This window comes from Hyperoodon ampullatus, assembly GCF_949752795.1.
Source record: "Hyperoodon ampullatus genome assembly, chromosome: 3".
NCBI classification, from domain to species: Eukaryota; Metazoa; Chordata; class Mammalia; order Artiodactyla; family Ziphiidae; genus Hyperoodon; species Hyperoodon ampullatus.
In genome coordinates, this window is record NC_136916.1 from 55,945,195 (window position 1) to 55,970,294 (window position 25,100).

A 25,100-nucleotide genomic window follows, 5' to 3' on the forward strand; every position below is an offset into this window, starting at 1 on the left:
ATAGGTTAAGTCATTTACTTTAGGTTCCTATATTTCTTGAGAGATTAAAAAAAGATACCTCAAGCAATTACTAGCCCTCTTCCCCAAAACAAGAAAGTAAAGTCCTAATTCTCTTCTATGTCCATGGAATCCATTCACCAATTTTTCCACAACAGCCTTTGATTTTTCTTTCTTCTCTATTCCTATAGCTACACCTCATTTCTATTTCTACACCAGTTTGTGTCTGGCTAACCTCAATAGCCTTCTAACTGATACTCACACCTCCAGTCTTTCTTCACCCCAGTCCTGCAGTCCACAGCCAGCTTACTTTTCCTAAGACTAGGTTTACTTCAATCACCCCTCTGTCCACAAATCTTTTATGGCTCCCCCAAAGTGTTCAGAGGGATGCTAACAGGTGTTCCATGGGAAAAGAGTTCTGTGGTTTGGTGTGTCAACTTAAAGAAAAATGCACAACGTGAGAGTTGTGAGGTTAAGTTTTATTCAGGGTCTTATTGAGGACTATAGCCAGGGAGACAGACTCTCAGTAGCTTTGAGAAACTGCACTTAAGAGGTAGGGGAGGAGCCAGTATACATATGAATTTTTTGGCTAGGAAATACATATAGCAAAGCACAGATCTTGGTTAAGGATTACTGCTAATCACAAAGAACAGATCTCAAGTTAGTGATTTTAGTGCTTTTCTATGCATGTGAGGATGCAAGAATCTGGGGTCATTAAAATTCTTCCTGAGATAAGCATCTTAATTATCAAGGGGCTGTTTTAGCCAAAGCACCTAATGCCTCATCCAGTTTTTTTCATCCTGAATTCTCCTCAGGGTGCACTGTTGCACTGTGGGTGACTGCAATGGGTTGTGATTTAACCCTTGTATAACTGGATGATGAATGATACTCTGTTCTTTTTTTTTGTTCACAGGTGAATCTGGGAAATGCTGTGTTCAATACAGTTAAAACTTTTTTCTTCAGAGTGGAATATTTAGACTTTAAAACACCAGTGCTAGGGGAACTTCAAAGGTGGGGAGACAGTGTATAGTGCTTCTCAATTTATTTGAGCATGCAGTCCTTCTTTTTTTTTTTTTTTTTTTTTTTTTTGCGGTAGGCGGGCCTCTCACTGTTGTGGCCTCTCCCCTTGCGGAGCACAGGCTCCGGAGCACAGGCTCAGTGGCCATGGCTCACGGGCCCAGCCGCTCCGCGGCATGTGGGATCTTCCCAGACCGGGGCACGAACCCGTGTCCCCTGCATCGGCAGGCGGACTCTCAACCACTGCGCCACCAGGGAAGCCCCAGTCCTTCTTTTGAGGAATGCTATTTATTGACCTTCTCAGGACACACGTTGAGAAACAATGACTTAAGGGGAAAAGTTCATAATTATTCCTCTGGCATTAATGGCCTTGCTTAACATGCTCTTATCATCTAATTTCCTCCACTTCCCAAAATGAGTTTCCTTACTTGCTTCTTCCTTCAGGAGTCAATGCTGGCTCCTCCTCTTCTGGGGAGTTCTTCCTAGTCATCTCAGTCCCTCTGAACTCTGGCATTTGTTGCCAGAACTCTCATTAGTTACTCCTTCAGAACTGTTATTGATATTCCACCTTTCTTGGGTCTACCTTGTCTACCTACCTGAATAGCGCTGGGACTGTGTCTTATAAATACTCTGTAGTAAACATAATATTTAGCTGCTTGAGTAATATTGTGCATCTCCCCCAGTGTGGATAATGACCACCCCTGCACAAGGCAGTATCTAGGCCTTAGGTAAACCTTCTGTTGGTTTATACTGTCATGGAAGGCACTGAAAATGGCACTGTATTAGTTTCCTATTGCTGCTGTAGCAAATTACCGCAAACTTGGTGACTTCAAACAACAGAAATTTATTATTTTTTAGTTCTATAGGTCAGAAGTCTGCCATGGGTCTCACTGGGCTAAAATCAGGGTGTCAGCAGGGCTGTGTTCTTTCTGGGAGCCTCAGGGAAGACTCCATTTCCTTGCTTTTTCCATCTTCTTCTTCTTCTTCTTTTTTTTTTTTTTTGGTGCCTTTTCCACCTTCTACAAGCCTCTGCATTCCTAGGCTCCTGGCCCCCTTTCTCCATGTTCAAAGCCACAAGGGCTGGTTGAGGCCTTCTCACACAACATCACTCTGACCTCCTCTGTCTCCCTTTGCCTCTTTTAAGGACACTTGAGAGGACATTAGGCCCACCTGGAAAATCCAGGATAATCATCCTATTTTAAAGTCAGTTGATTTGCAACCTTAATTCCATCTGCAACCTAATTCCCCTTTGCCATGTAACCTAGCATATCCACAGTGCCCAAGGATTGGGAAGTGGACATCTTTGGGGAGCCATTACTCTGCTTACTACGGGCACTCTTGCCCAAAAGTCTAAATTGCATATAGGTTGTAGTGGGGTTTGACAATAAATGGGAAAAGCTTTTTGGTATTACAAAAACTGTCTTCAAATACAGGGAGACCCTGCTGCGTGATCTTCGGCAAATCACTTGAGTCTCCCCATCCACATTTCTGCTAAAATGGAAATTGCCATCCTTTGCTCTGCATGTTAAATGAAATAATTATGTAACCAGGTTTAGCTTAGAGGATGACAAATAGGGTTCAAGAAGTTCTTGATGAATCTTGATGAGGAGGGTGGGCGAGGTTCTCTGAATGACGTCTGGAGAAGGTTTGAGAGATTTCGGGAGAAAAGGAGTGAGAAGTGCCTGCCCTTGAATGAAGTTGGAGGTTGAAAATTCTAGAAAAAGGAATCAACTTTCATGGAAGCTTTTGAAGAGGGCCCAGGTTAAAAAAAAAAAAAGGGCGAAGAGCAGAGGCTACTTCGGAGACACCTAGGTGACAGAGAGTACAAAATCGAAGAGGGGAAGGTATGTGGTTTTCCTGGGCAAAGATAATATTTTGTGACATTCTCTCCCTACTTAGTTCAAGGACACATATACCGTAGGTGTACAGTCACCTAGTGAATAAGTAAATGAATTATAAAAGCGTGGCCAGGATTAAAAAAAAAAAAAAACATAAAAACCCAGCTGTGTAGGTTCCACCGAGATTTGAACTCGGATCGCTGGATTCAGAGTCCAGAGTGCTAACCATTACACCATGGAACCACCACACGCAAAGTCTCGCCTTCGGCTCTCTAATCCTTAAAGAACCCTGCCCTCATCCACAAACCAACCACCATAGGCAGTGCTGAAGCGCTCCCCAGCGCCCCGCTTCGCGGCATGGCGGCGCATGGAATGAGGGAGAGACCATTAAGTTCGGAGAGCAGCCGCTAGGAAGGTCAGCCGGCAGTCCAGGGATCAGTATCCGCTCTGAGCCTTCCGAGGTGGGGGGAGGGGTGGACGAGAATTTGAAAACGTAAGGGAAACCCGAGAGCACCGCCCTTCTTAGTCTCAGGGGCGGGGCACCGCCTCCCCGGAAGTACTTCCCCTTAGGGGCGGGGGCCTGCCGGAAGTGGCGTAGCGGCAGGGAGGGGTTCTTTACCGGGTCCGGCTGCTGAAGCTCGGCGCTCGGTTTACCCCTGCAGCGACGCCCCCTGGTCCCACCGGTACCACTGCTGCTCCCGCCCCTTCGCTTCTCGGCCGCGCCATGGGCACCCGCGACGACGAGTACGACTACCTCTTCAAAGGTGAGGCCACGGGCTCTCGAACTCTCCCCCGAGTCCCGGTTCGGGGGCTCGGGACACTCCCGGGGGACCCGCCCGCGGGCTGCCCCTGCCCTGAGATCGGCCTTTCTCAGCCCTTCCTCTGTGTGCGGTTCGTCCTTCGGTCTCCCAGCTCAGCTCCCTTCCCTCCTGTCACAGAAGGGATCCTCACCACACAGCAGTCTCTTAGCGACCTCCCCAGAGGCCTGAGGACGCCTCAGAGCCCCTATCCTGCGCCCTTCTCGCGGCCGGCTGCTGTCTCCCAAATCGCCTTCATTTCTCCCCGGGTTCCAGGGCCCCTTCAAAGGGGCGCCCCTCCCACCATCCATCTTTTCGGATTGAGCGCCCCCTCCCCCTCAGTATACACCCTCCCTGAGCCCCTCTGACAGGCCCTTCCCTCCGCTCTTCACCTTTCCCTCGACCTACGCTCCCAGTACAGGTCTTTTTCTTATCCGCCGCCCTTTCCTCTCGGGAGGGCCCCTTCCCCTCTCCTCGGACAGACGCCTCTCCTAGCACTCTTCTTCCATCAGCGGGGCCAGGCCCTGGTTAAAAGCCGCACGGGCCGGCGGCCCCACCCCCACCCCCCCCACAGTTCTCTCGGTCAGTAACCTTCTCGCACTGCCCCCAGCATTGGTAGCTCTTTCTCTGCCTTCCCTCCCCAGATAGTTGAAGAGCTCTCCCACGTCTCGTGTGCGACCCCCGACGCTGGGGGGTAGGGCAGGAGGGATCGTCCCAGCACCCACGCGCGCACTTGTCGCAGTGACCCGGCAGACCGATGTGACTTGCCACCTAGTCTTTTTTCTTCTACCCTCCCTTCCCAGCGGCAGACAGCCTGGGATAGCTCTTGACTCTGCTCGAGAGAAGGGGTTGCGGATGGGTGGTGGCTGTTATCCTTGCCAGACCTGAAGGCCCAGTTCCTGAGCAGGAAAGGTTGTGCGCTGCACAAATACTAGCTTTCTTTATCGCTGTGGACTGGTTGCTTCCTGCTGCAACACTGGGAGGATCCAACCTTTTGGTGTTTTTAGAACAGGAAGGGAAGAGTCCTAGTTGGCCGCATACCTTTTCCCAGAGGTGGAGGGGGGAGCGGCATGGGGAAGTTGCGTGCTCTTTGGTCAAATTAAATATTTTTCATAAGGTAGGGAAACATGTAGTGCACTTGGACAAAACATATTGGAGGGTGGGGAGTGGAAAAAAAAGAATTGCTTATTGGTTAGTCCAGAAAGAATCCAAATAGTTTTCTTTTTTAATCAACAAAAATAATGGACACAGTTTTCATTGAGAGAAGAGTACACTAAATGCTTTTTTTGTTGGATGAATGTGCTCTCTCTGATGGTCTTTCTCGGCTCCTGAATTAGGAGGGCAGCCATCAGTAGTATGCTGAACAAAGATCATTACCAAGGAGGAAGAAGCCATTGCTATTAAAGCTTTACAGTGGAGGGTGGAGTTTAAAAAGAATGTTAAGCTTGGTGACTGTTTCTAACTTTGCCACTGGGTGCTAAGAATGGTTGACTAAACAAGCAGGAAACATTGCTTTACCAATACTTTGCAAATCTTGGCACACTAGCGGATGATATGCCCTTATCACCACTTATTCTTCTGGGCCAGAAATTTTTATATAGGGTGAGTACCTTCAGTATCCACTCCCACCCCCCTGATAGTGGAAAGGCATTTATGGAGAAGAGGGTACTTAATGCATTTTGCAAATAGAAAAAAGAAACATGAATTAGTTTGCACACTCTTGGCTGAAGGCATCTGAGGTCTGGTGCGGTTACTTAAGTGAGACCCTGGAGACTGGGGTTTAGTCATTAAAGAGAGATTTGTTTTTTTAAACAAGGTGCAAGGGCAGTGGGCAGCTAGGTACTTTTGAAGTAATTAATTTAGGACGAGATAGACTATCAGAGTATTTCTCCTGTTTGTTTTAGAACTTGAATGTTGGTTATAGAAGCCAGTTATTTTCTCACAAAGAATACTCAGGATCCTGGATTGGCTTAAGAAATTTTAACTTAGCTTTGGGTTTAGACCATCCTACTAACAATGATTGAGAGAGCACAGGGCTTTGGAATCACACAGGCCTGGGTTCAAATACTGACTCAGGTTTTACATTTGCTTTGTGACCTTTGGAAAGATGACTTTTTTGAGCCTCAGTTCCCTCATCTATTAAAAAAAAAAACACCTCTCAGGGCTGTTGTGAGAATTAAATGAGACTGATTGTAAAATTTTAGCTTCTGTGAGGACTCAATAAATGGTAATAATGTGAAAGAATTCGGGGTTTTTTTTAAACCTGAATCTATAACTGTAAGAGCATTTAAGTATTAGTAAAGAAACTTAAAACTAGGACCTCCTAAAGTGTTTTATATTTCCATGGGTTATGGTTTCATGTGTTGTACATTTTGCTGTTTGATAAGGTATTTTAAAAATTCTGCTGAGAAAGATATCCACTTTTTTAAAATCTCTTACAGGATATGAGTCACTTTTTAACTTCTGTGATGATTATATAGCCAATTTCTTATTTATACAATTATAATTTAAAGTGAAGCAACAATAATTTCATTTTAAGTGGTTTCATTCTACATAGATTTATTCCCTGAGATGAGCTGCAGCTGTCTAGCTGGAAGAATACTTACCTAGCAAACAAGAGTTGAGGGAATTGTAAATTAGTTTGTAACTCTAACCAGTTGAAAATGAAGGAATATTTTGATTGGTGTAGGATGGAGTGGTCCAAGTGGGAATGTAATGTGGGGAGAGCAGGAGCATTATTCTAAACTATGTATTTGTTCTTGAACATTAATCTTTAGTTAAGTTCAACAGTGAGACTTTTGGTGGAGGTGGGGAATTAATTTTATTTTTAAAACTTAACTTTTTATTTTAAAAACTTTAATTCCACAAATATTTACACACAATGTGGTTAAGGCCCTTTGGGACACATAAATGAAGTATGAATCAATCATAGTTCCTATTTACAAATATTGTGGTAGACACCAATTCAGTCAGAGTCACATTTTCTGAAAATACCTGGATACATAGTCTATACCATTTTCTTTTCAGTCTCGTTGAAGGTCAGTAGTAATTAACATCAGCTGATTGCCAGTGGGACCGATCATAGGAACTTTGCTGTCTTGCATCTTGATAGGTTTTCTTTCACAACTTTTGGTTGAGCAATTTGGGTTCTGCTGAATCTAGAAAAACTTGTCTAGACTTCAGCCTTATTGAATTTTAAAGACTCTTGGTGAGATTGGACTATGAATAGTTGAAAGAGTAGAAAGATCTCCAAGTTTATTTATAAAAGCCAGTATGAAAATTATCAGTTACTCCTTCAGGTGATAACTTTTAGGTCTGAGATACTATGGCTAATTTGTTTAATTAAATTTTAATCCAGTACGTTAGTTTGCAAGAGAGTGTGTAAAACTAAATGTGGTTGAAGAGTTGGAAATTTTTGTTAAAAATGGTCAGTTAATATGTATATTCTGTTTTTATGGCATTTAGCAGCATAGTATTTGATATATAATGAACCAAATTTAGCATTAGATATTAGAGATGATACATAAAATTCAGCAGATGAGGTTAATTAACCAAGTGGTAATGAATATTATCAGGTTATTTTAGAAATGTGATACATGTTTCATATACAGATGCTGTTATTTAATTTATGCTTACACACGTATATATATGTTATGTAGATGGCTATAGTTATAAAATGTTTAAAGTGGAAGTACTTTTAACCTAAGATACTAGTTATGGAAAGTATAGGAAAAACTTCAAATTCCTTTCTTGAACTATAGGATGTGGTCATATAGTTTGTCTCATTAAAAAAAATCAATTAAGTATTGTCATCTTAATGAGAGAAACTGTTTTGATTAGAAATTAAGTCTGAGTCCATGAACTTTCGGGTTTTTGGTTTGTTTTTTTAAATCATAGGCAGTAAATTCTCTTCTGTTGTTTAGGTAATTTAACCCATTCTAGTTTGTTTATTTTTTAGTGAGCCTAAATATAACCTTTCTTGGTGTGGTTTCTCATTTGGCAACTGAATAGAAGCAGCTTTCCTTAGTGTGTCATTTCTCAGCATCATTTTGGCAGCGCTATTCTTTTTTTTTTTTTTTTTTTTTTTTTTGCGGTACGCGGGCTTCTCACTGCTGTGGCCTCTCCCGTTGCGGAGCACAGGCTCCGGATGCGCAGGCTCAGCGGCCATGGCTCACGGGCCCAGCCGCTCCGCGGCATGTGGGATCTTCCCAGACCGGGGCACGAACCCACATCCCCTGCATCGGCAGGCGGACTCGCAACCACTGCGCCACCAGGGAAGCCCGGCAGCGCTATTCTTAAAGAACCAATACCTTCTGTTGTCATTTAAGATACAATCCTTTAAGAAGTTGCTAGTCATAATTCTGTCAGCCTTTTCCATGTCTAGTTGAGATAACTATTTTATATTATATAAAGTATTCATGAATCTTGAATTATTTTCAGATAAGGGTACTAATTTTATGTTAAAATTAATTGGTTATATCAAGGGGAAAACACGTCCTCACTAAATATTTTTATGATGGCATAAAGATTTGAGGATGGGGAGATAATGAACATAATCATTAAAGTGGAGGTTGAAAGGCAAGAGACCAAAATTTGAAAGTACTAGAGTTTTTGTGGGATGGAGAAAGTGTTCTTTGAGTTATTTATTTATTTATTTTCCAAAGGCATTATCATTCTAGATGTCTTGCTCTTTGGCTTTAAACTAAATGACTGGCTTCTAAATCGATATATCTGATGTATCTGAGTGCCTGTGCAGTAGAAACGTTCAGCTTTTTGGGTTTTCCCTTCTGTCCTATTCCCACTTCAAGTGAGACTTTTATACCTCAGTGCTAGCATGGGGCCAGAAAAGATTCAGTTTTCCTCAGCAGAACATCCAGCCTCTTACACTAAGAGGCAGCAGTGAGTACACCCTGCTAATAGGGTGAACTTGATTACTGAAACTGGGATTTCATTTCACATCTAGAATGGGGGACCTTGAGAACTAACATATCAACCAACTATCCTATAAAATTGGAAGTGCATTGTTTTTGTACGTTACTTTCACGAGCTTAGCATCTTCTTCCCTGGTATCCAAATTAAAGCATTTACTGTATTATCTGTGTTTGCTGCAGTACCTCTGACACCTCTAATTGACTATATAACTAGAAATAACTATGCATTTTGCTGCATGGGGTCACTGCTGCCGGGATGATTCCTTGCTGAATCAGCTGATAGACGAGGCCAGAAAGATACGCATTTGCTAATTGTACTCTCTCCAAGACTGACCAGAGGCCAGCTTATATCCGCTCTTGTGGCAAGGAAGGAATGCGTAATGGACTCTGCCCTCTGACCTGAGTGCAGTGAGCTCTCACAGTTTTCACTGCCCTTGCCACCCTCTACCAGATACCAGTCTCTTTTAGTAAGGCATGGTCTTATTCCTGGTGTTATTCTTGCATGTTTGATTATCTAGTCCTGGTATATAAGTCAATTAACTAATAAGAACTAAGAAGCAGCATTAGTAGTCAACAGTAGGAATAAGTATAATATTTTCTGAAATCTTGAAAAAATTTTTTACCAAGGAAAAAAGTGTTATCAAGCTCAGATTCTGTAAACCTGTGAACTCATTTGTTCTTTAAATTCAGATAGAAATGCTTTAAAACAAGCTGACTGCCTATTGCCCCATTGTTTTTGAAGTGTAATATCACCTTAGGTGAAAAAGAATCCACTGTATTTAGCTAGTAAATAAACTGCCTCCTATAGTAATCATAGGAAATAAATTCATCTAATCAAGCCTTTTTTTTTTTTTTTTTAAATTCATTAAGTCGTAAGTAAAAGTGTAGGCCCTCCTTGCTTTGGCTTTGACTCAGAGTAAGTCAGAGTTATTAGTCAGCTTTCTAGGGCCCCTGTTAAACTTAGTGGGGTGTTTGTTTTTGGAGGGGTCTCTAGTCTCCTGCCAGTCTGGTAAATGTAACTATGAAAGGGCCATTGTAGTTTCTGTGATCTGGGTGGCAAAGTTTATAAACTTGATGCCTTCTGTGTTACGTGTGTTTCATTTTGCCTAGGTATGAGTCCTGAGGTCATCCAGGCTTTGATGAGACTAAGTAGAACATACTTAGGGCACTAACATCCTTTGTTGCTTTCATGTCTAATACATTTTCATATCACAAATTGTTCATTTGGTTTAGGATTTATCTTTCAAGTTATTACCTTCTAAGGTAGTAAGGTTGGTATAGCGTTGATTGTTAAATTAATGCATTAGCCTGTCATCAGTGCCTAGTAGACCTATGATTAAAATTTGCATGTGTGAGACAGGATACTTTATCTGTGCTAAGCAGATGATGTGTGGAAGATGATGTGTGGAAGTCACTATGCAGGTAGAAACACGTTAAAAAGAATAAATTGGTTTTATCGATTGATAACATGGGCACTCAGCTCCACCCCCACCCTCATCCCTTTTTAAAAATCAGATGCCCTGTCTTTTTTTGCTTTAAAACATGATGGCATTGTGAATGTGTGTGCCTCATTCATCTGACATTAAGTTCTTTGTCTTTTTAGTTGTCCTTATCGGAGATTCTGGTGTTGGAAAGAGTAATCTCCTGTCTCGATTTACTCGAAATGAGTTTAATCTTGAAAGCAAGAGCACCATTGGAGTAGAGTTTGCAACAAGAAGCATCCAGGTTGATGGGAAAACAATAAAAGCACAGATATGGGACACGGCAGGGCAAGAGCGATACCGAGCTATAACATCAGCGTAAGTCTCATAGTTTTTTAAGTTCTGTGAAATAGGCTACCAAAGTGAATTAGCTGACTTTTGGTATTGGCAAAAGGTACTGTTTTGTTTCCTTTAAAGAATTCCGGTATTAGGATTCTAAAATTTATAAGTGTGTTTAAAACTATATATATGTGTATGTATATATATATATATATATATTCCATATACTTAGTCTTTTCTGGTGTTCTCTTCCATCTTGTGGTTGTTTTCTAATAGTTAAATACATGTTTCTGTTTTCAGATACTATCGTGGAGCTGTAGGTGCCTTATTGGTTTATGACATTGCTAAACATCTCACGTATGAAAATGTAGAGCGATGGCTGAAAGAACTGAGAGATCATGCTGATAGTAACATTGTTATCATGCTTGTGGGCAATAAGAGTGATTTGCGCCATCTCAGGGCGGTTCCTACAGATGAAGCAAGAGCTTTTGCAGGTTAGTGATATGAATTCTGTGATATTACAGTGATTCTGTATTTCTTGCAGTTTTGATAACCCTCCCATGAGGGTAATCGGTTACAGTAGTTTTGGAAAGGTAAACATGAACGCTTAACAAGTATTGTTGTTTTGAAAGTGTGTGATGACTGTACGACTCTTTTGCTTAACTTTGAGTTATTAAAACTAGTATTTTGAGTTTTTGCTGCCAAAAATTGAATATGAATACTGTCTTCTTTTCTCTCCCTGGAACGGGTAGATGAAATCTATGTTTATTCTGTGCTTCCTGCCTTTTTCCATTATGTCTGTGTTCTACTAAGGCTTGTTCTATGTGTGTCCGAAAAGTAGTGGCCTAGGGAGTGGTCAAGGACCAACAGGGATGTAGCTGCTTAGGAGTTGTAACTTTTTTGGCTTTATAGAGGATCTGCCTATCTGTTGACTCTGTACTGGTAGGGGCAGCCTACTAGAAGGCAACATTGTACATTCTTGACTAGTGAAAATTGTGACCTTCCACTATTAATTATGCTGTGAATAAAATTTTCTATCACAGTTTTTCAGTTTTCTAGGAGAGAAGCTTTATTTCAGATAATACAGTCACAGAATTCTGAGTGAATCACATATACCCACCCACGTTCATACCATAGCTATGTGGTTGATGGGGAGAAGCCCAGTAAGGGATGAAATTAGCTGAGTATTTGATAAGTTTACTACATTATGCCTAATGTTCATTGCTAGTGGTAGTATTTAGATGTAACGAGTATTTATTTTAATTAAGAAGTCAGTGAAAATTTCTCGCTGTCATTTTTAATCTACTAACGTGGAAGTAACATGTGTTCTTATTCCTCAAGAAGTTGGGGAGGTCTTGGGCTTTAAAAAAGTTCTGTTACTTTCCTTTTGAAAGCTTTAATACATCCCTTGTATTAAAATTTGACAAGACTGAAGTTTTTGTGTCTCCCCACAGAAAAGAATGGTTTGTCATTCATTGAGACATCTGCTCTAGACTCTACAAATGTAGAAGCTGCTTTTCAGACAATCTTGACAGGTGAGACTTGCATTTTTAGATTATACCAGTGGGAATTTGAAGTATTAGGAAGGAAATTTAAACAAATTAATCAGGAAACTAAACTATAAAATCACACTGAGAATGACTATCATTTGAAAGCTACTATCGCAAGACCTGTTTAGAGTACAAAATTAGTTAACAACCCTTGCTTGCTGAGCTTTTTTTTTTTTTTTTTTTTTTTTTGCGTTACACGGGCTTCTCACTGCTGTGGCCTCTCCCATTGCGGAGCACAGGCTCCTGGATGCGCAGGCTCAGCGGCCATGGCGCACGGACCCAGCCGCTCCGCGGCATGTGGGATCTTCCCAGACCGGGGCACGAACCCGCATCCCCTGCATCGGCAGGCGGACTCTCAACCACTGCGCCACCAGGGAAGCCCGCTTGCTGAGCTTTAATCATCCTAATTCATCTGGTTTATAGTGGGAAAAATACTTTGAAAATAATTTGTTCACTGCTGTTATTACTTTGGTCCATGAATTCCATATTTCATGGTCATAAGCACAAAGCAATGCTTAATGGTACTTTTTAGAAAATAAATATTGAAATCCCATTTATGGAAAGATATGAATGTCCTTTTGAAGTTCAGTAAAAAAAAGGCATTATTGGTTCTGATTTGTTATAGAAGTACCCAGGGAAAAATATATTCTTAAAAACTTAAATGAGAAAACAAAAAGTAAAATTCTGCCATGATCTATTATTGGATAAGAAGCAAGGTGTTACCTGTGGAGAAAATCAGTCAGTGATTACATACTGAAAAGTTTAAATAAGTAGTGGGAAAGGAACAAAATTCATGCTGTTTTGGAATGTGGATGTGTAGACCAGGTCAACCTCAGGAATAAGAGGACATTTTATTTATGTTGACTCATATTTACCCTGTCTTTAATAGAATGAACACTTCATCTGAAAGTTTAATCTTAATCCTCTAATAGGCACTTCAGTGAGTTGCTTTTAAGTACTTTAAAAATGTATATTACTTTAAAAATTTTTATTTATTTATTTGGCTATGCTGGGTCTTAGTTGCAGCATGAGGGATCTAGTTCCCTGACCAGGGATCGAACCCAGGCCTCATGCATTGGGAGTGTGGAGTCTTAACCACTGGACCACCAGGGAGGTCCCTGTATATTACTTTTAAAAACTCATAATTTAGAGTATAGTCTTGATATATAGTGATCTTATGTGGTCTAAAAAATATATATGGAGAAATGGTTAAGTAAATGAGCTTCCAATTATAATGTAAGAAAATTGTTATTCTTCGTATGCAGCACTTGTATTGGAGACCAACAGATTTTAGCTTTTAAATGTTATTTTACTGTAAAAATGTAGGGAATAAAACTTAGGGTTTAGGAACATGGGCTTAGAAGCCTGACTTGGTTTCTAGTCCTGGCTGCTCCACTTATTAATTAGCTCGTATAATCTTCGGCAAGTTACTTAACCTTTCTAGCCCTTAATTTCTTCGTATGTAAAGTTGAAATCTGTTTTGGAAGTTCTGTTATTTTCTTTCAAGTAAGGGCTTGTATTTATAAATACCTTGTGATATGATTTGACTTGACTGTTAATGTTGTGACTTAAAGGTTTTTGTCTCTATAACCTAACTCACAGAAAAGAATTGTCTGTCATTGAGACATCTACTCTAGACTCCAAAAATGAGTACATGAGTTTGTACATGTAAAATACTTAGCTGTCCCTGGTACATTGTAAATATTTGATATCGGTAGCTAAATAGCAGTTAAGGTATGAAAAAAAACTCATTAAAAATAAACTATATTGATGATTTACATACCTGGTTTATTAGAATTCTTTTCTGTTATCAGAAAAATAGTAAATAAAGGACTGGTGCTAGGGTTGGATAAACAGTCTTTGGAACACAGTAGCTTTCTTTTAGAATCTTTGTGTCAACTTTCATTGCAGATTATTTCAAGCAAGCAAGATCAGATTGAATAGGCAGTATGTCTGCAAATCCTTTTTTTCCTTTTTAAGCACTTACTTGTGTGGTTTCTCTTGGGTCAATGTGTTGAATACTCAATTGAGACCCAGGAGCTGTAGGCTTTACTTTTTATCACTTTGCTCTCATTCCCTGTGTAACTAAAGCCAGTGAACCTCTCTAGTCCTAAGATTCAGTGTCTTAACATGAGTGAATTAAATCATCTTCAAAGTCTGTGAGTCTCTTAAGGCCTCTGAAAAACCTCATTTGAAAAAACTTTAGTTAGTCCTTGTTGGGTTATTTTTTATGTACTGTCAAATCTCTGCTATAATTCTAGCCCATTCTGATTTCAATTTATAGCCCGTTTTTTCTCATATTGAGTGAAAATGAGGCCAAGTGTTTTCTTCCATCTGCAGTTAACTATTTTATGTATTGTTTTGTAACGTTGAACGTATGATCTGTTCAAACATGAACTAATCAATAAGCAGTGATATATACTTTAAATTGATCTGTTTTGTCCTGAATGATGAACATCTGGCTGTTTCTCTTAAAATTCACCCTTGATTAAGCTTTTGTTACTGCTTAATTAATATTGCTTGAAAGCAAACAAGGCTTGAGCTTCACTTACTACTACCACTTTTCCTCTCTATGTAGCCACTATTTCCTCAGCTTCCTGTAATAAATCTCAGTGTTGATCTGTGGGATCAGAGATCACTGCATATGGCAGCAGACATCTGTGTTTTGCAAGTGTTAGGATGTTTGTTCTAAACTTTTCTATATAATAGTGGGAGTATTAATGCATAGAAAAAAACAGGAAATAGAAAAGTATTCTCATTAGGCTTAATTCTGCCTTACGTGTTAACAGTATTAAGGGAGCATTTATGTTGTATTTTGATGTTGCTGGAAGAAAAAAATAGCTTTTTACTTTTTAAGATGCAAAATTATGTATTAGAAAATGTATCTCCATTGTTACTTCAAAGTTAACTGTGTTGCTTTTTTTTAGAATCGACCCATGCCATTCTTGACACCATGAATTTGACAGTAACTTCATGACATAATTTTGCTGATGGTATTTTTAGGAGGTAGTTGGTTAGTGCATGAGTGAGCCTGATACATTGCTTAGCCTGTAAATTTCAGTGCAGCTTTGTTTTCTTTCATCCTCAAGTTCATTGAGGGATGTTATTAATCCATATTTTCCATACTGTATATATATATATTTTTTGCGGTACGCAGGCCTCTCACTGTTGTGGCCTCTCCTGTTGCGGAGCACAGGCTCCGGACGCGCAGGCTCAGCAGCCATGGCTCACGGGCCCAGCCGCTCCGCGGCATGTGGGATCCTCCCGGACCAGGGCACGAACCTGTGTCCCCTGCATCGGCAGGCGGACTCTCAACCACTGCGCCACCAGGGAAGCCCTATACTGTATTATTTTTTTTCTTTTAACTTTGAATTTTGACAAATTCAGACTTAAAGTTTGCAATAATAGTACAAAGTATTTGCAAATACCTTTAACCCATATTCCGCAGATGTTGATATTTTACCACACTTGCTTGCTTCTTTTTCTTCCTCTCTAAATATATAAATAATACTGTTTTTTTCCTGTACCATTTGAGAGTGACAGACATGTTGCCCATTATCCCTAAGTGCTTTTCAGCGTGTATTTCCTAAAATCGAGGATATAGTCTTTTCATAGCCATAGTACATTGATCAAAATTAGAGTTAGATAATAGTACCACATCAATGTTAAGCTACAGATCTTATTCAGGTTTTGCCAACTGTTCCAATTATGTCCTTATTAGCAAAAGACAGTCTGTAATCAGATCATACAGTGCATTCAGTTGTCATAACTCTTTTTAGTTTTCTCTAATCTGGAATAGTTCCTCATTTTGTCTTTTGTTTATTGACATTTCTTGAAGGGTATGGGTCAGTTATTTTGTAGTGTCCCTCAATTTGGGTTTGTCTTATGTTTCCTTGTGATTCAGTTCTGGTTATGTATTTTCAGCAGGAATACCACAAAAGTGTTCTCAGTGCATCATATCAGAAGGCTCATGATATTGGTTTGTCTTATTAATTACTGGTGATGTTGGTTATGATGATGTCCTCCAAGTTTCTCCGTGTAATTAATAAGTCCAAGCCATCTTAGTAGTATGGAGACTAGATTCTTAATTCTGTGGTTGAAAGAATTTTTATTTTTTGGCTGCGCTGTGTGGCTTGTGGGATCTTATTTCCCCGACCAGGGATTGAACCTGTGCCCCCTGCAGTGGAAGCATGGAGTCCTGACCACTGGACTGCCAGGGAATTCCTGGTTGAAAGAATTTTAGTTCACTTAGCATATTGTCTCTTAAAAGTGAGGCTAGGGTTTTTCAGGCATTAATTTTATTGGAGTAGGGAGGATCTTTTAATCAGACATAGTAGCTTTGATTCTTTTCATGTAGCAACCTTGTGTCAGTCAAATCACAGCATTTTTTTGACCTTCAAGAAACTTATATCGTGAGCAGTAGGTTTGAAGAAGGTCTAACAAATTCTGATGTAGGCTGTAGTAGGATAACTCAGGTCTCTGCTATTGTCACAATTTTTGGAGGGACTGAGGAATTTGGGGGTTTTTTGTTCCCCAATTTGGAGCTATTGCATTTAACTTCCTTAGAATTTACTTTGAAACTTGATCCATACTTCCATTAGAGTAGAAATAGGCATATGTCTTTTATTTAACTTTACTCGGTTATATTTAAAGCTATTTTATACTAATATTTTGCTTTATATTTAGATCTCATACAAGAGATCCTGTTATAAGAACGATAAAGCAGAATTCCTTTTCTTTCTAACCTTACCTGTCCTTTGGACTTCTTGAAAAGGGTCTGCACAGGAATTGGTATATCACATACATTTGGTTCTAAAGGAGAACATGCCCTTGAAAGAGGAAAATATTTGCATCTGGTTTAGCAAGTTATTAGTCCTGTTCCCCTCCCCCCACTTAAATAACCTTCTCTAATCAGATACCAGCTAGAAGGTACCTGCTTTATATTTTCTTATCAAAGTTTTTTTTAAGTGACACATCCAGCCTCAAGAGATGTTAAATTACTTGTGTAGCTTCTTAGTGCCCATTCTAACTGAAAGAAAAAATTTCTACTAATTTTCTGATCAGCACTTTCCTTTTTCTTTGTTGCCTTGGGTGGCATTTTTATTAGCGGACATCTTTTTGGTGACTGTAGCAATGTAGTAATAATCTACTTCTACAAAACAGTATGCAGTACTTGCAGGCAGTTTTATAACACTGCTCAAATTTCTTTCCTTGTAATGAGATCTCTTTAATTATTTACCTTTCTGTGTTCTCTGAGAACTCTGCTTTTTCCTTTCTTCCAGTATTTGCTTTTTATTTAAGAACCTGCAAAATAATTTTTGTTTTGGTTCCCCTAATGTAATATTTAAAACCACTTGTAAAGAAGTTAAATTTTTAGTAGAGGGTCACATTTAATCATTTGCACTTGAGAAAGAAGAGCCTTCCAGTTGGGGATTAGGGAGAAAACATAAAGAATAAAGAATGAATGGTATAGTTTTTCAGTAAGTTGATGATTATCTTTACTTCTTAGTCACTAACCTGAATGACTGTCTTTCTCTTTACCCTAGACACTCTGGTCCCATCCCTTTTTAAAATTTCTTTTTAAATTAATTAACTTATTCTTGGCTACGTTGGGTCTTCGTTGCTGCACGCGGGCTTTCTTAGTCTACTCTTCGTGGCGGTGCGCGGGCCTCTCATTGCGGTGGCTTCTCTTGTTGTGGAACACAGGCTCTAGGTGCGCAGGCTTCAGTAGTTGTAGCACGCAGGCTTAGTAGTTGTGGCTCGCAGGCTCGTAGTTGTGGTGCACGGGTTTAGTTGCCCCGCGGCATGGGGATCTTCCCAGACTAGGGCTCGAACCCGTGTCCCCTGCATTGGCAGACGGATTCTTAACCACTGCGCCACCAGGGAAGCCCCGGTCCCATCCCTTTTTAATGAAAAGAATCCAAATGAAGACACCACGTCCTGCATATCCTTTTTTAAATTTTTTTAAATTCTAGTCTGCCTTTCTTTATTGGAATCTAATTTTTTCTCTTGGTGCTTCTTTGAAGCACCACTTTGAACCACTGTCAACCTTCTGAAACATAAATTTTAGCCACCTGCTTCCCCCAAAAAAGCATAAGAGAAGGCACACGAGCTGTCAGTGTTTTTGTTAGTTTACATATTCAGTTGATTACAGTTTGCTGTTATTCAACTTTAGGGAAATTAGTTTTTAACTTGGAAAAAATGTATTAATTTAGTTAGTACATTTCCTTTTCTTTAACTTTTTGTTATGGAAAATTTTCAGCATACCAAAAGTAGGATACTATCATGAGCTCCCATGTAGCCATCAACAACCTTCATTCAGTTCAGAGCCAATCTTTCCTCCTCCTACTCCCTCCCCCATTATTTTGAAACAAATCCCAGATATTACATAATTTCATTTGTAAACATTTCATGATGTATATTTAAAAGGTAGGACTTAAACCCGTAACAACAAAACCATTTAAAAACTGGCAGTAATTCCTTATTGTCCTCTATTATCCAAACAATATTAAAATTTCCTGTCTCAAATTTTAACAGTTCAACCTAGAATCCAAATGATGTTCGTACATTTGAAAATATGATTCCACTTTCTTTTTTTCCCCCATAACTTCATATTTTTTAAATTTTCAAATATTACAGAAGTAATACAGTGAACACCCATATATCCTTCATCTAAAATCCTCAGTTATTAACATTTTGCCACATTTGGTTTATTTCTATATGTGTAAATATACTTTTCTTCCCCTTTGCTCAGTCTTTGGGAAGCAAACTGTAGACATTATGGCACTTTACTACTAAACACGTGAGCATTTTATCTCCTCAGAAAAAGGCATTCTCCTACATAATCACAATACCGTATATCATATCCAAGAACTTTGTTTACGTAGTATTATCTAATGTGCAAGTTCATATTCAGATTTCTCCAGGTATACTAATAATGTCTTTTATAGATTTGGTTTTTACAGTTTAAACCTAGGATCCAGTCAAGGAAAACACATTGCATTGATGGAATTGTTATATATCTGGGTACTGAAGAGAGTAGCCACTTGCTACGGGTTGTTATTGAGCACTTGAAATATGGCTATTGGACTGAGGAATTGGATTTTGAATTGTATTTATTTAACTTAAATAGGTGGTTAACGTATATTTAATATAAATAGGTGGGCTGTAGCCCACATCTAAAGCATTTATTCTCATCTTTAAATATATTTTGTGGCAGTAACTTTTTTTTGAAGAGTCTTGGCCAGTTGTGTTATAGAATGTCCCTCAGTCTGGATTTATCTAATTGTTTCCTCATGATAAATTCATTTTCAACATTTTTGGTAGGAATACATAGGTGTCATTCATAGGAATATATTATACTTCATAGTCCATCATAATAGGAGGCATATCATGTCAGTTTGTCCCATTTTTAGAATTCCCTTACCTTTTGAGGTTTTTTTTTTTTTTTTTGGAGGGAGCACTTTGAGAACAAAGGTAAGATACATTCTTTGTTTGTAAGGAGTTTATATAGTCAGAGGGAGCTACTTTTAGGCAGTGCACTGTAATACCATATACAATATATTAAGTAAGGATACTTGCTGTAGAGGAATTTAATAACATTTATTCATGTACTTAGTTATCAAACCCCTACTATATGCTGGAGATACAGCAGTGAATTAAGTAGATACACTTTTGGTCCTTATAGTTTGTTGACTGAAAAAAATGCACAACCTAAAAGTTGAGAATTATGTCTTATTTGGCGGACTTGCTGAGGACTTAAGCCCAGGAGGCAGCCTCTCAGATAGCTCTGAGAGACTGTTCTGAAGAGGTAAGGGAGGAGCCAGGATATATAGGAGTTTCTTGAACAAAAACTAGGTAGTCTGGAACATCAAAAGATTACTGTTAATTAAGGAAAACCAGACATCTCAAGTTAATGAATTTAGGGCCTTTCTTTGTATGGGAAGATGCAAGAGTCTGGGCTCATTGAAATTACTCCTTTGATACGCACCTTAACTATCTAGGGCCAGTATCCTACTTTTCTCCATCCTGAATTCCCTCGGGGTGCACCGTGGGAGAGGGGGGTGGGTGCAGCGGCTGATGGCTTGATGGCCCATCATCTTTGTCTACTGATACGGCAGGCAGCGTTCCTCATCCACTAGTTTGTTTAGTGGAAGAGGTAGATGCTAAACAATTAGTTTTTTTTTTTTATTAGTTTCTGCTTTATAACAAAGTGAATCAGTCATACATATACATCTGTTCCCACATCTCTTCCCTCATGCATCTCCCTCCCTCCCACCCTCCCCATCCCACCCCTCCAGGCGGTCACAAAGCACCGAGCTGATCTCCCTGTGCTCTGCGGCTGCTTCCCACTATCTATCTACCTTACGTTTGGGACTTGAGGATATGGGGAGGGGGAAGGGTAAGCTGTGACAAAGCGAAAGAGAGGCATGAACAATTAGTTTTGATAAGTGTCATAGAAAATCTTAAGTTTCTTGATTTGAATAATTATTTCATTACAGTTTAACTTTAGTTCAGGAGGCACTGATAAACATTATCTTTCTGTTCTTCTTTTCCAAGAGTCCTTTGGGATTTTGACTTGTTTATGAAGTTGTATGCTTCCCTATGTAGCCAACAGAAATACCTACTGTGTCTGATAATGCAGATTTAAATATTTTTCTGTGGTACAGTGTCAATGTATGTAGGTTTTTTTGGTAAGGGTAGAAATTTAGATCTAAGCCCATAAACTGTGTAATCTCTTTAGACAAAGATTTATTTAACTGATTGGTAAACCTTTCCCTCTGAAATGGAAAACCTTTATTTCTCTTCTTACCCTAAGGGAAATTGTTGTGAAATAATGGATTGACTCGAATCAGTGGCTGTTTGAAAGTAAAACTTTGAGTATATGCAGTCTCTGTTCAGTTTATTTGCATTTTTTTCTCTTATGAATATAACTTCTGCCTCTCTGTATCTTTTTTATCAACGATTTATGGGTCTGTTCACACTGGGTGTTGCTGTTTCTTCTTTTTTACTCAGAGATATACCGCATTGTTTCCCAGAAGCAAATGTCAGACAGACGTGAAAATGACATGTCTCCAAGCAACAATGTGGTTCCTATTCATGTTCCACCAACCACTGAAAACAAGCCAAAGGTGCAGTGCTGTCAGAACATATAAGGCGTTTCTCTTCTCCCCTAGAAGGCTGTGTATAGTCCAGTTCCCAGGTCTGAGATTTAAATATATTTGTAATTCTTGTGGTCATTTTTGTGTTTTATTACTTCGTCATACTTATGAATTTTTCCATGTCTTAAGTCTTTTGATTTTAGCTTTATAAAATCATCCACTTGTCCCGAATGACTGCAGCTTTTTTTTCATGCTATGGCTTCACTAGCCTTAGTTTAATAAACTGAATGTTTGGATTCCTCAATTATTGTTTACTTTTCATCATGGAAGCTGTCACTGTAGGACATAATATAACTTGATCCCTTGAAGCTCAGATCTGTTGGTCTTGATTAAATCAAATTAAGAAGACTGTAGAAATAAGCTATCATTTTGCCACAGAGCGGCTTATAATTAATACACTCTTCTCTCAGTGCAGTGTATATTTCCATAAATCTAAGAATTGCCCTATAAACATAGCAGAATTTTGAGAGCTTGAAAATTTTCCATTATTCTGGAAGTCAATTTCTAACATGCCTTAATAGGGTTATGTAGTTTAGTAAATTTTGTTTTTTAATTTTTGTAAACATCAAAGTTGATCAGAGAGGGGGGCACTTTTTTCTGGATAAGAATTATCTTAATAAACACAAAAGACTGTGATGATTTCAGTAGCAGTATGGTTATGGGGCCATATGTTAAACAGCGCTGCCTGGCAGGCTGGGAACTGGAGAGACTGGTGGAATTCCATATGAGGTGCCTCTGTTACAGTAATCAGGCAGCCCAAGTCATTTAACTTCTCTAATTTCCCAGCAGTAGATTGTGTGGCATTTTATTGCTCAGGCAATAACTGGTTTAATGCTCTTAGTATCCAATGGTGAAGTGTTAATTTTGTCTTAAAACCTTCCAGTAAATGAAATGCAACCTAGTTTTATCACCATATCCACCAGCAGGCATGGAAAATTATTTTAACAATGCTGATTTTTGAGTTTTGCAGTATATTATGGAATATAGTCCAGTTAAATATCTGGTTTCAGTATGTCTAAAGAATACAGTGAGAGGTTAATTTCTGCTCAAGTGGTACCACTTAAAGGCATGTATTCTTTTAGTATGCAAGATGAAGTAGTACCTTGAGTTAAATAGAATGCATTTAGGCATTGTACAAACCTGAAAGTTTTCTTCCACTACATTATTGAAATCAATGGAGCAACTCATTTCTCATTCAGAAATGTGCACACTAATATTTAGTTTTGTTTTCTTGTGGATAGTATTGAGCACTTAACTCTGAAGTGTTCTACAAGTTGTGTCAACTAAAGTGATACTATTCAGGATGGTGGAATATCCCCAAAATATACATGTGTGTGGGCTTGCATAGATTACTATGTTTCATAGTTAATCTTCTGTCTTTTGCGGTGCTCATGATGTGTGGGGCGCACGGAAGGCATTGCTGTGATTAGTCAATTTAGTTTTTCTCTGTAGCCGTTTTATTATTTTGGTGTATTGGTTATGAAGATACTACTATCTATTTGTAAATCGCTACTTTGTATTTTATGCATGCTCTGTAACTTGATTTTTTTTTTTTAGTTATTGATTTGGAATATATTCACATTCTAATAAACAGTTATAGGGGGACTATTCTTTATGTTGTCAGATTATATTTTTCCTTTGAGTGCTTTGGATGTAGCCATGGAATATTTGCTTCTGATGAGTAAGAGCATACATAGGTCCTTGGATTACAGAGTAAACAACTGAATTGGAGGTATCATTGTGTGAATTCAGCTTTGATTTTAGACATATAGTTCAATTATGCTGTTCTTGGAAAAAGTATTGAATATTACCAAAAACATTAGGAAAGTAATCTCTGTACTTTGGTCCGAAGCAGTGTCACCAGACCCAAGAAGAGGCTCCATCACTATTTTACTCAAAATTGGTAGTAAATTTTTTACAAAATTACTTAAGAGAAGAAGAAACTAGGTAGTGAATTGAAAATGAATAAAGTAACTTTGAATTTTTACCAAATGTAGACTTAATGTTGCCTTGGGCATGGTTGGATCTTGAGAGAATTCCAAGAAACCTTAAGTAGTAGTAGAAAATGAATCTGATTGCATTTCAACAAGTGTCTTCATTCTGAATAGTATCTCAGGAGACAGACTGTCTCAAGTAAGAAACATTAAGTTTTTAAATATTATGACAATTTAGGGTTCAAGGTAGTTTAGAAGTATTTTGCTTTTTGACCTTGCTTTTCAGTTATTTTAACTTTGAATTTTTAAAAAACCTATTGTATTGTCCTGAAAAGTCACTTAGCCATCTTGATTTTAACTTGTATGTCATTGTTCTAAAATGCTATTTATGATTTCTCTCTAATAGTAGTTGTTACTCTGTAAGGGTAAGTTTCTTTAGCCATTGCACTGAGTATGCTAAATTGTAATTCTAAGAAGGGGTGCTAGTTGGTGACTTCTGCCAGAGGGTTCTGCAGGAAAGTTAGACTTCTTGAGTTTGGATTGCCCATCAGAGCTAGTCATATTTATTTCATCATTGGGGAAATAAACATCTTAATTTTGTCGTCAGTGACTTATATTTACAAAATGCAAACCCTCTCAGTGGTTTGAGCTATTGTGATAATCTCTTCCATCTACCTTAAAAAAGAAAAAAAAAGCTCTACTATTTAGGCAATTTTGGCCAACACCAGAAGCAGAATAATTCAAAGGCTGGGTAGATAATTAAGAACTTACTCCAACCTGTTAGGTTTCAATTTCTGGAGATTTTTATTTTAAAACAGAGGAGAAAAATGGAGGCTGGTTATTTGATGTCACACAAACATCATAAGCCTGAGAAAAAAATTCAAAACAAAATATGAATTTTGCATAAGGACTGTGCATAAGGATATCTATTCCCTGTGTGAAAAAAAAATGAACAAAGACAGTGAAAGGACCTTCTTTCACCACAACATTTAGTGGGTTAGCATAACAGTCAAACTAGTGCTAAAGAGCTGCTTTTTGTTCTCCTGGTTGGAGCAGTGCTGGTGCTGCATCCCTTCCTGGGATTTGACAGGTCACCTTTTTCACTCATCTATACAATACACCGAATAAACTGGAGTTGTCATTCTAATCTTTTAAAGAAACTGTGGGAGGCTGATGGTAACGATAATGTAATACAGAATGCTAATATCATTACAGTTTATGTAAGGGAGACCATTAGGATTAGACTGAGAGATAATGGTATCTATTTTCCTAAAAGCTGAATTGGAGGATAGAGAAAGAATATTTGAAAGGAAGTTGATACTAGGCATATATTAGAAAGTATGCTAAATTCTGAGTTAAAAGATTGAAAGTGGCAGCTCTAATAGAGCACTGGACTGGGTGAGAAAGACTTGGAATCTAGTCACAGGTCTTCTAGTCATTTTATCTCTGAACCTCACTTTCTTCCAGTTAATGAGGGGACTGGATTAGATCATTTCTGGGGTTTATCCCAGCCTTAATTCAGTAATTCTATGAATGAACACTTTCTTCAGGTACTAGGGCCAAATTATTATACATTCTAACTAAAATTTAAATTTAATAGATAAAAATCGTGTATATTTTGCAAGATGTTTTTGGTCTTATAATAACTTGATTAAAATGCTGTCTTTATTTCCATGTTAACAACATTAAATAAGATGAAAGCTTTCAGAACATTGGCAAAATGACTGTCAATTTCAACAATATGCATCAAAGTACCATATGTACTAAGGGGGGAGGAGCACTTGAGGGGCTGCTATGTCAACTGTGAGCTGAGAACTGCTGTTTTTTGGCTTTTACTGTTAAAAGAAAATTCTGCTGGCTTTTAATATATACTTTGAAATATATTCATGTTTGGGAGAGAGAACCTTTAAAAACATTTTGTGTTTAATTTTTTTTTTTTTCATCTCTAAGTGGAACCTAGTAAGGTAGATCAGTCCATGGACTGATTCCACCAATAGAACCAATGATTAAATCCAAGTGTTTAGGTTTATGTGTGCACACAATGATATAAATGGCATTATTTGTCTATTAGGATAGTAATTAATTATTAGTAAACATTTGAATTGAATTATTTAA

At 38.6% G+C, this 25,100-nt stretch overlaps 1 protein-coding gene across 1 annotated transcript; it reads left to right on the plus strand.

The window, feature by feature from the left end:
• The first annotated feature begins 3,483 nt into the window (after window positions 1-3,483).
• RAB11A (RAB11A, member RAS oncogene family) lies at window positions 3,484-21,129 on the plus strand. The gene is made up of 5 exons (XM_079699679.1): window positions 3,484-3,616; window positions 10,184-10,379; window positions 10,641-10,834; window positions 11,795-11,875; window positions 20,906-21,129. Exons 1-5 carry the CDS (start codon window positions 3,577-3,579, stop codon window positions 21,043-21,045), a joined length of 651 nt encoding a protein of 216 aa, XP_079555805.1. The 5' UTR covers window positions 3,484-3,576; the 3' UTR covers window positions 21,046-21,129.
• The last annotated feature ends 3,971 nt before the right edge of the window (window positions 21,130-25,100 follow it).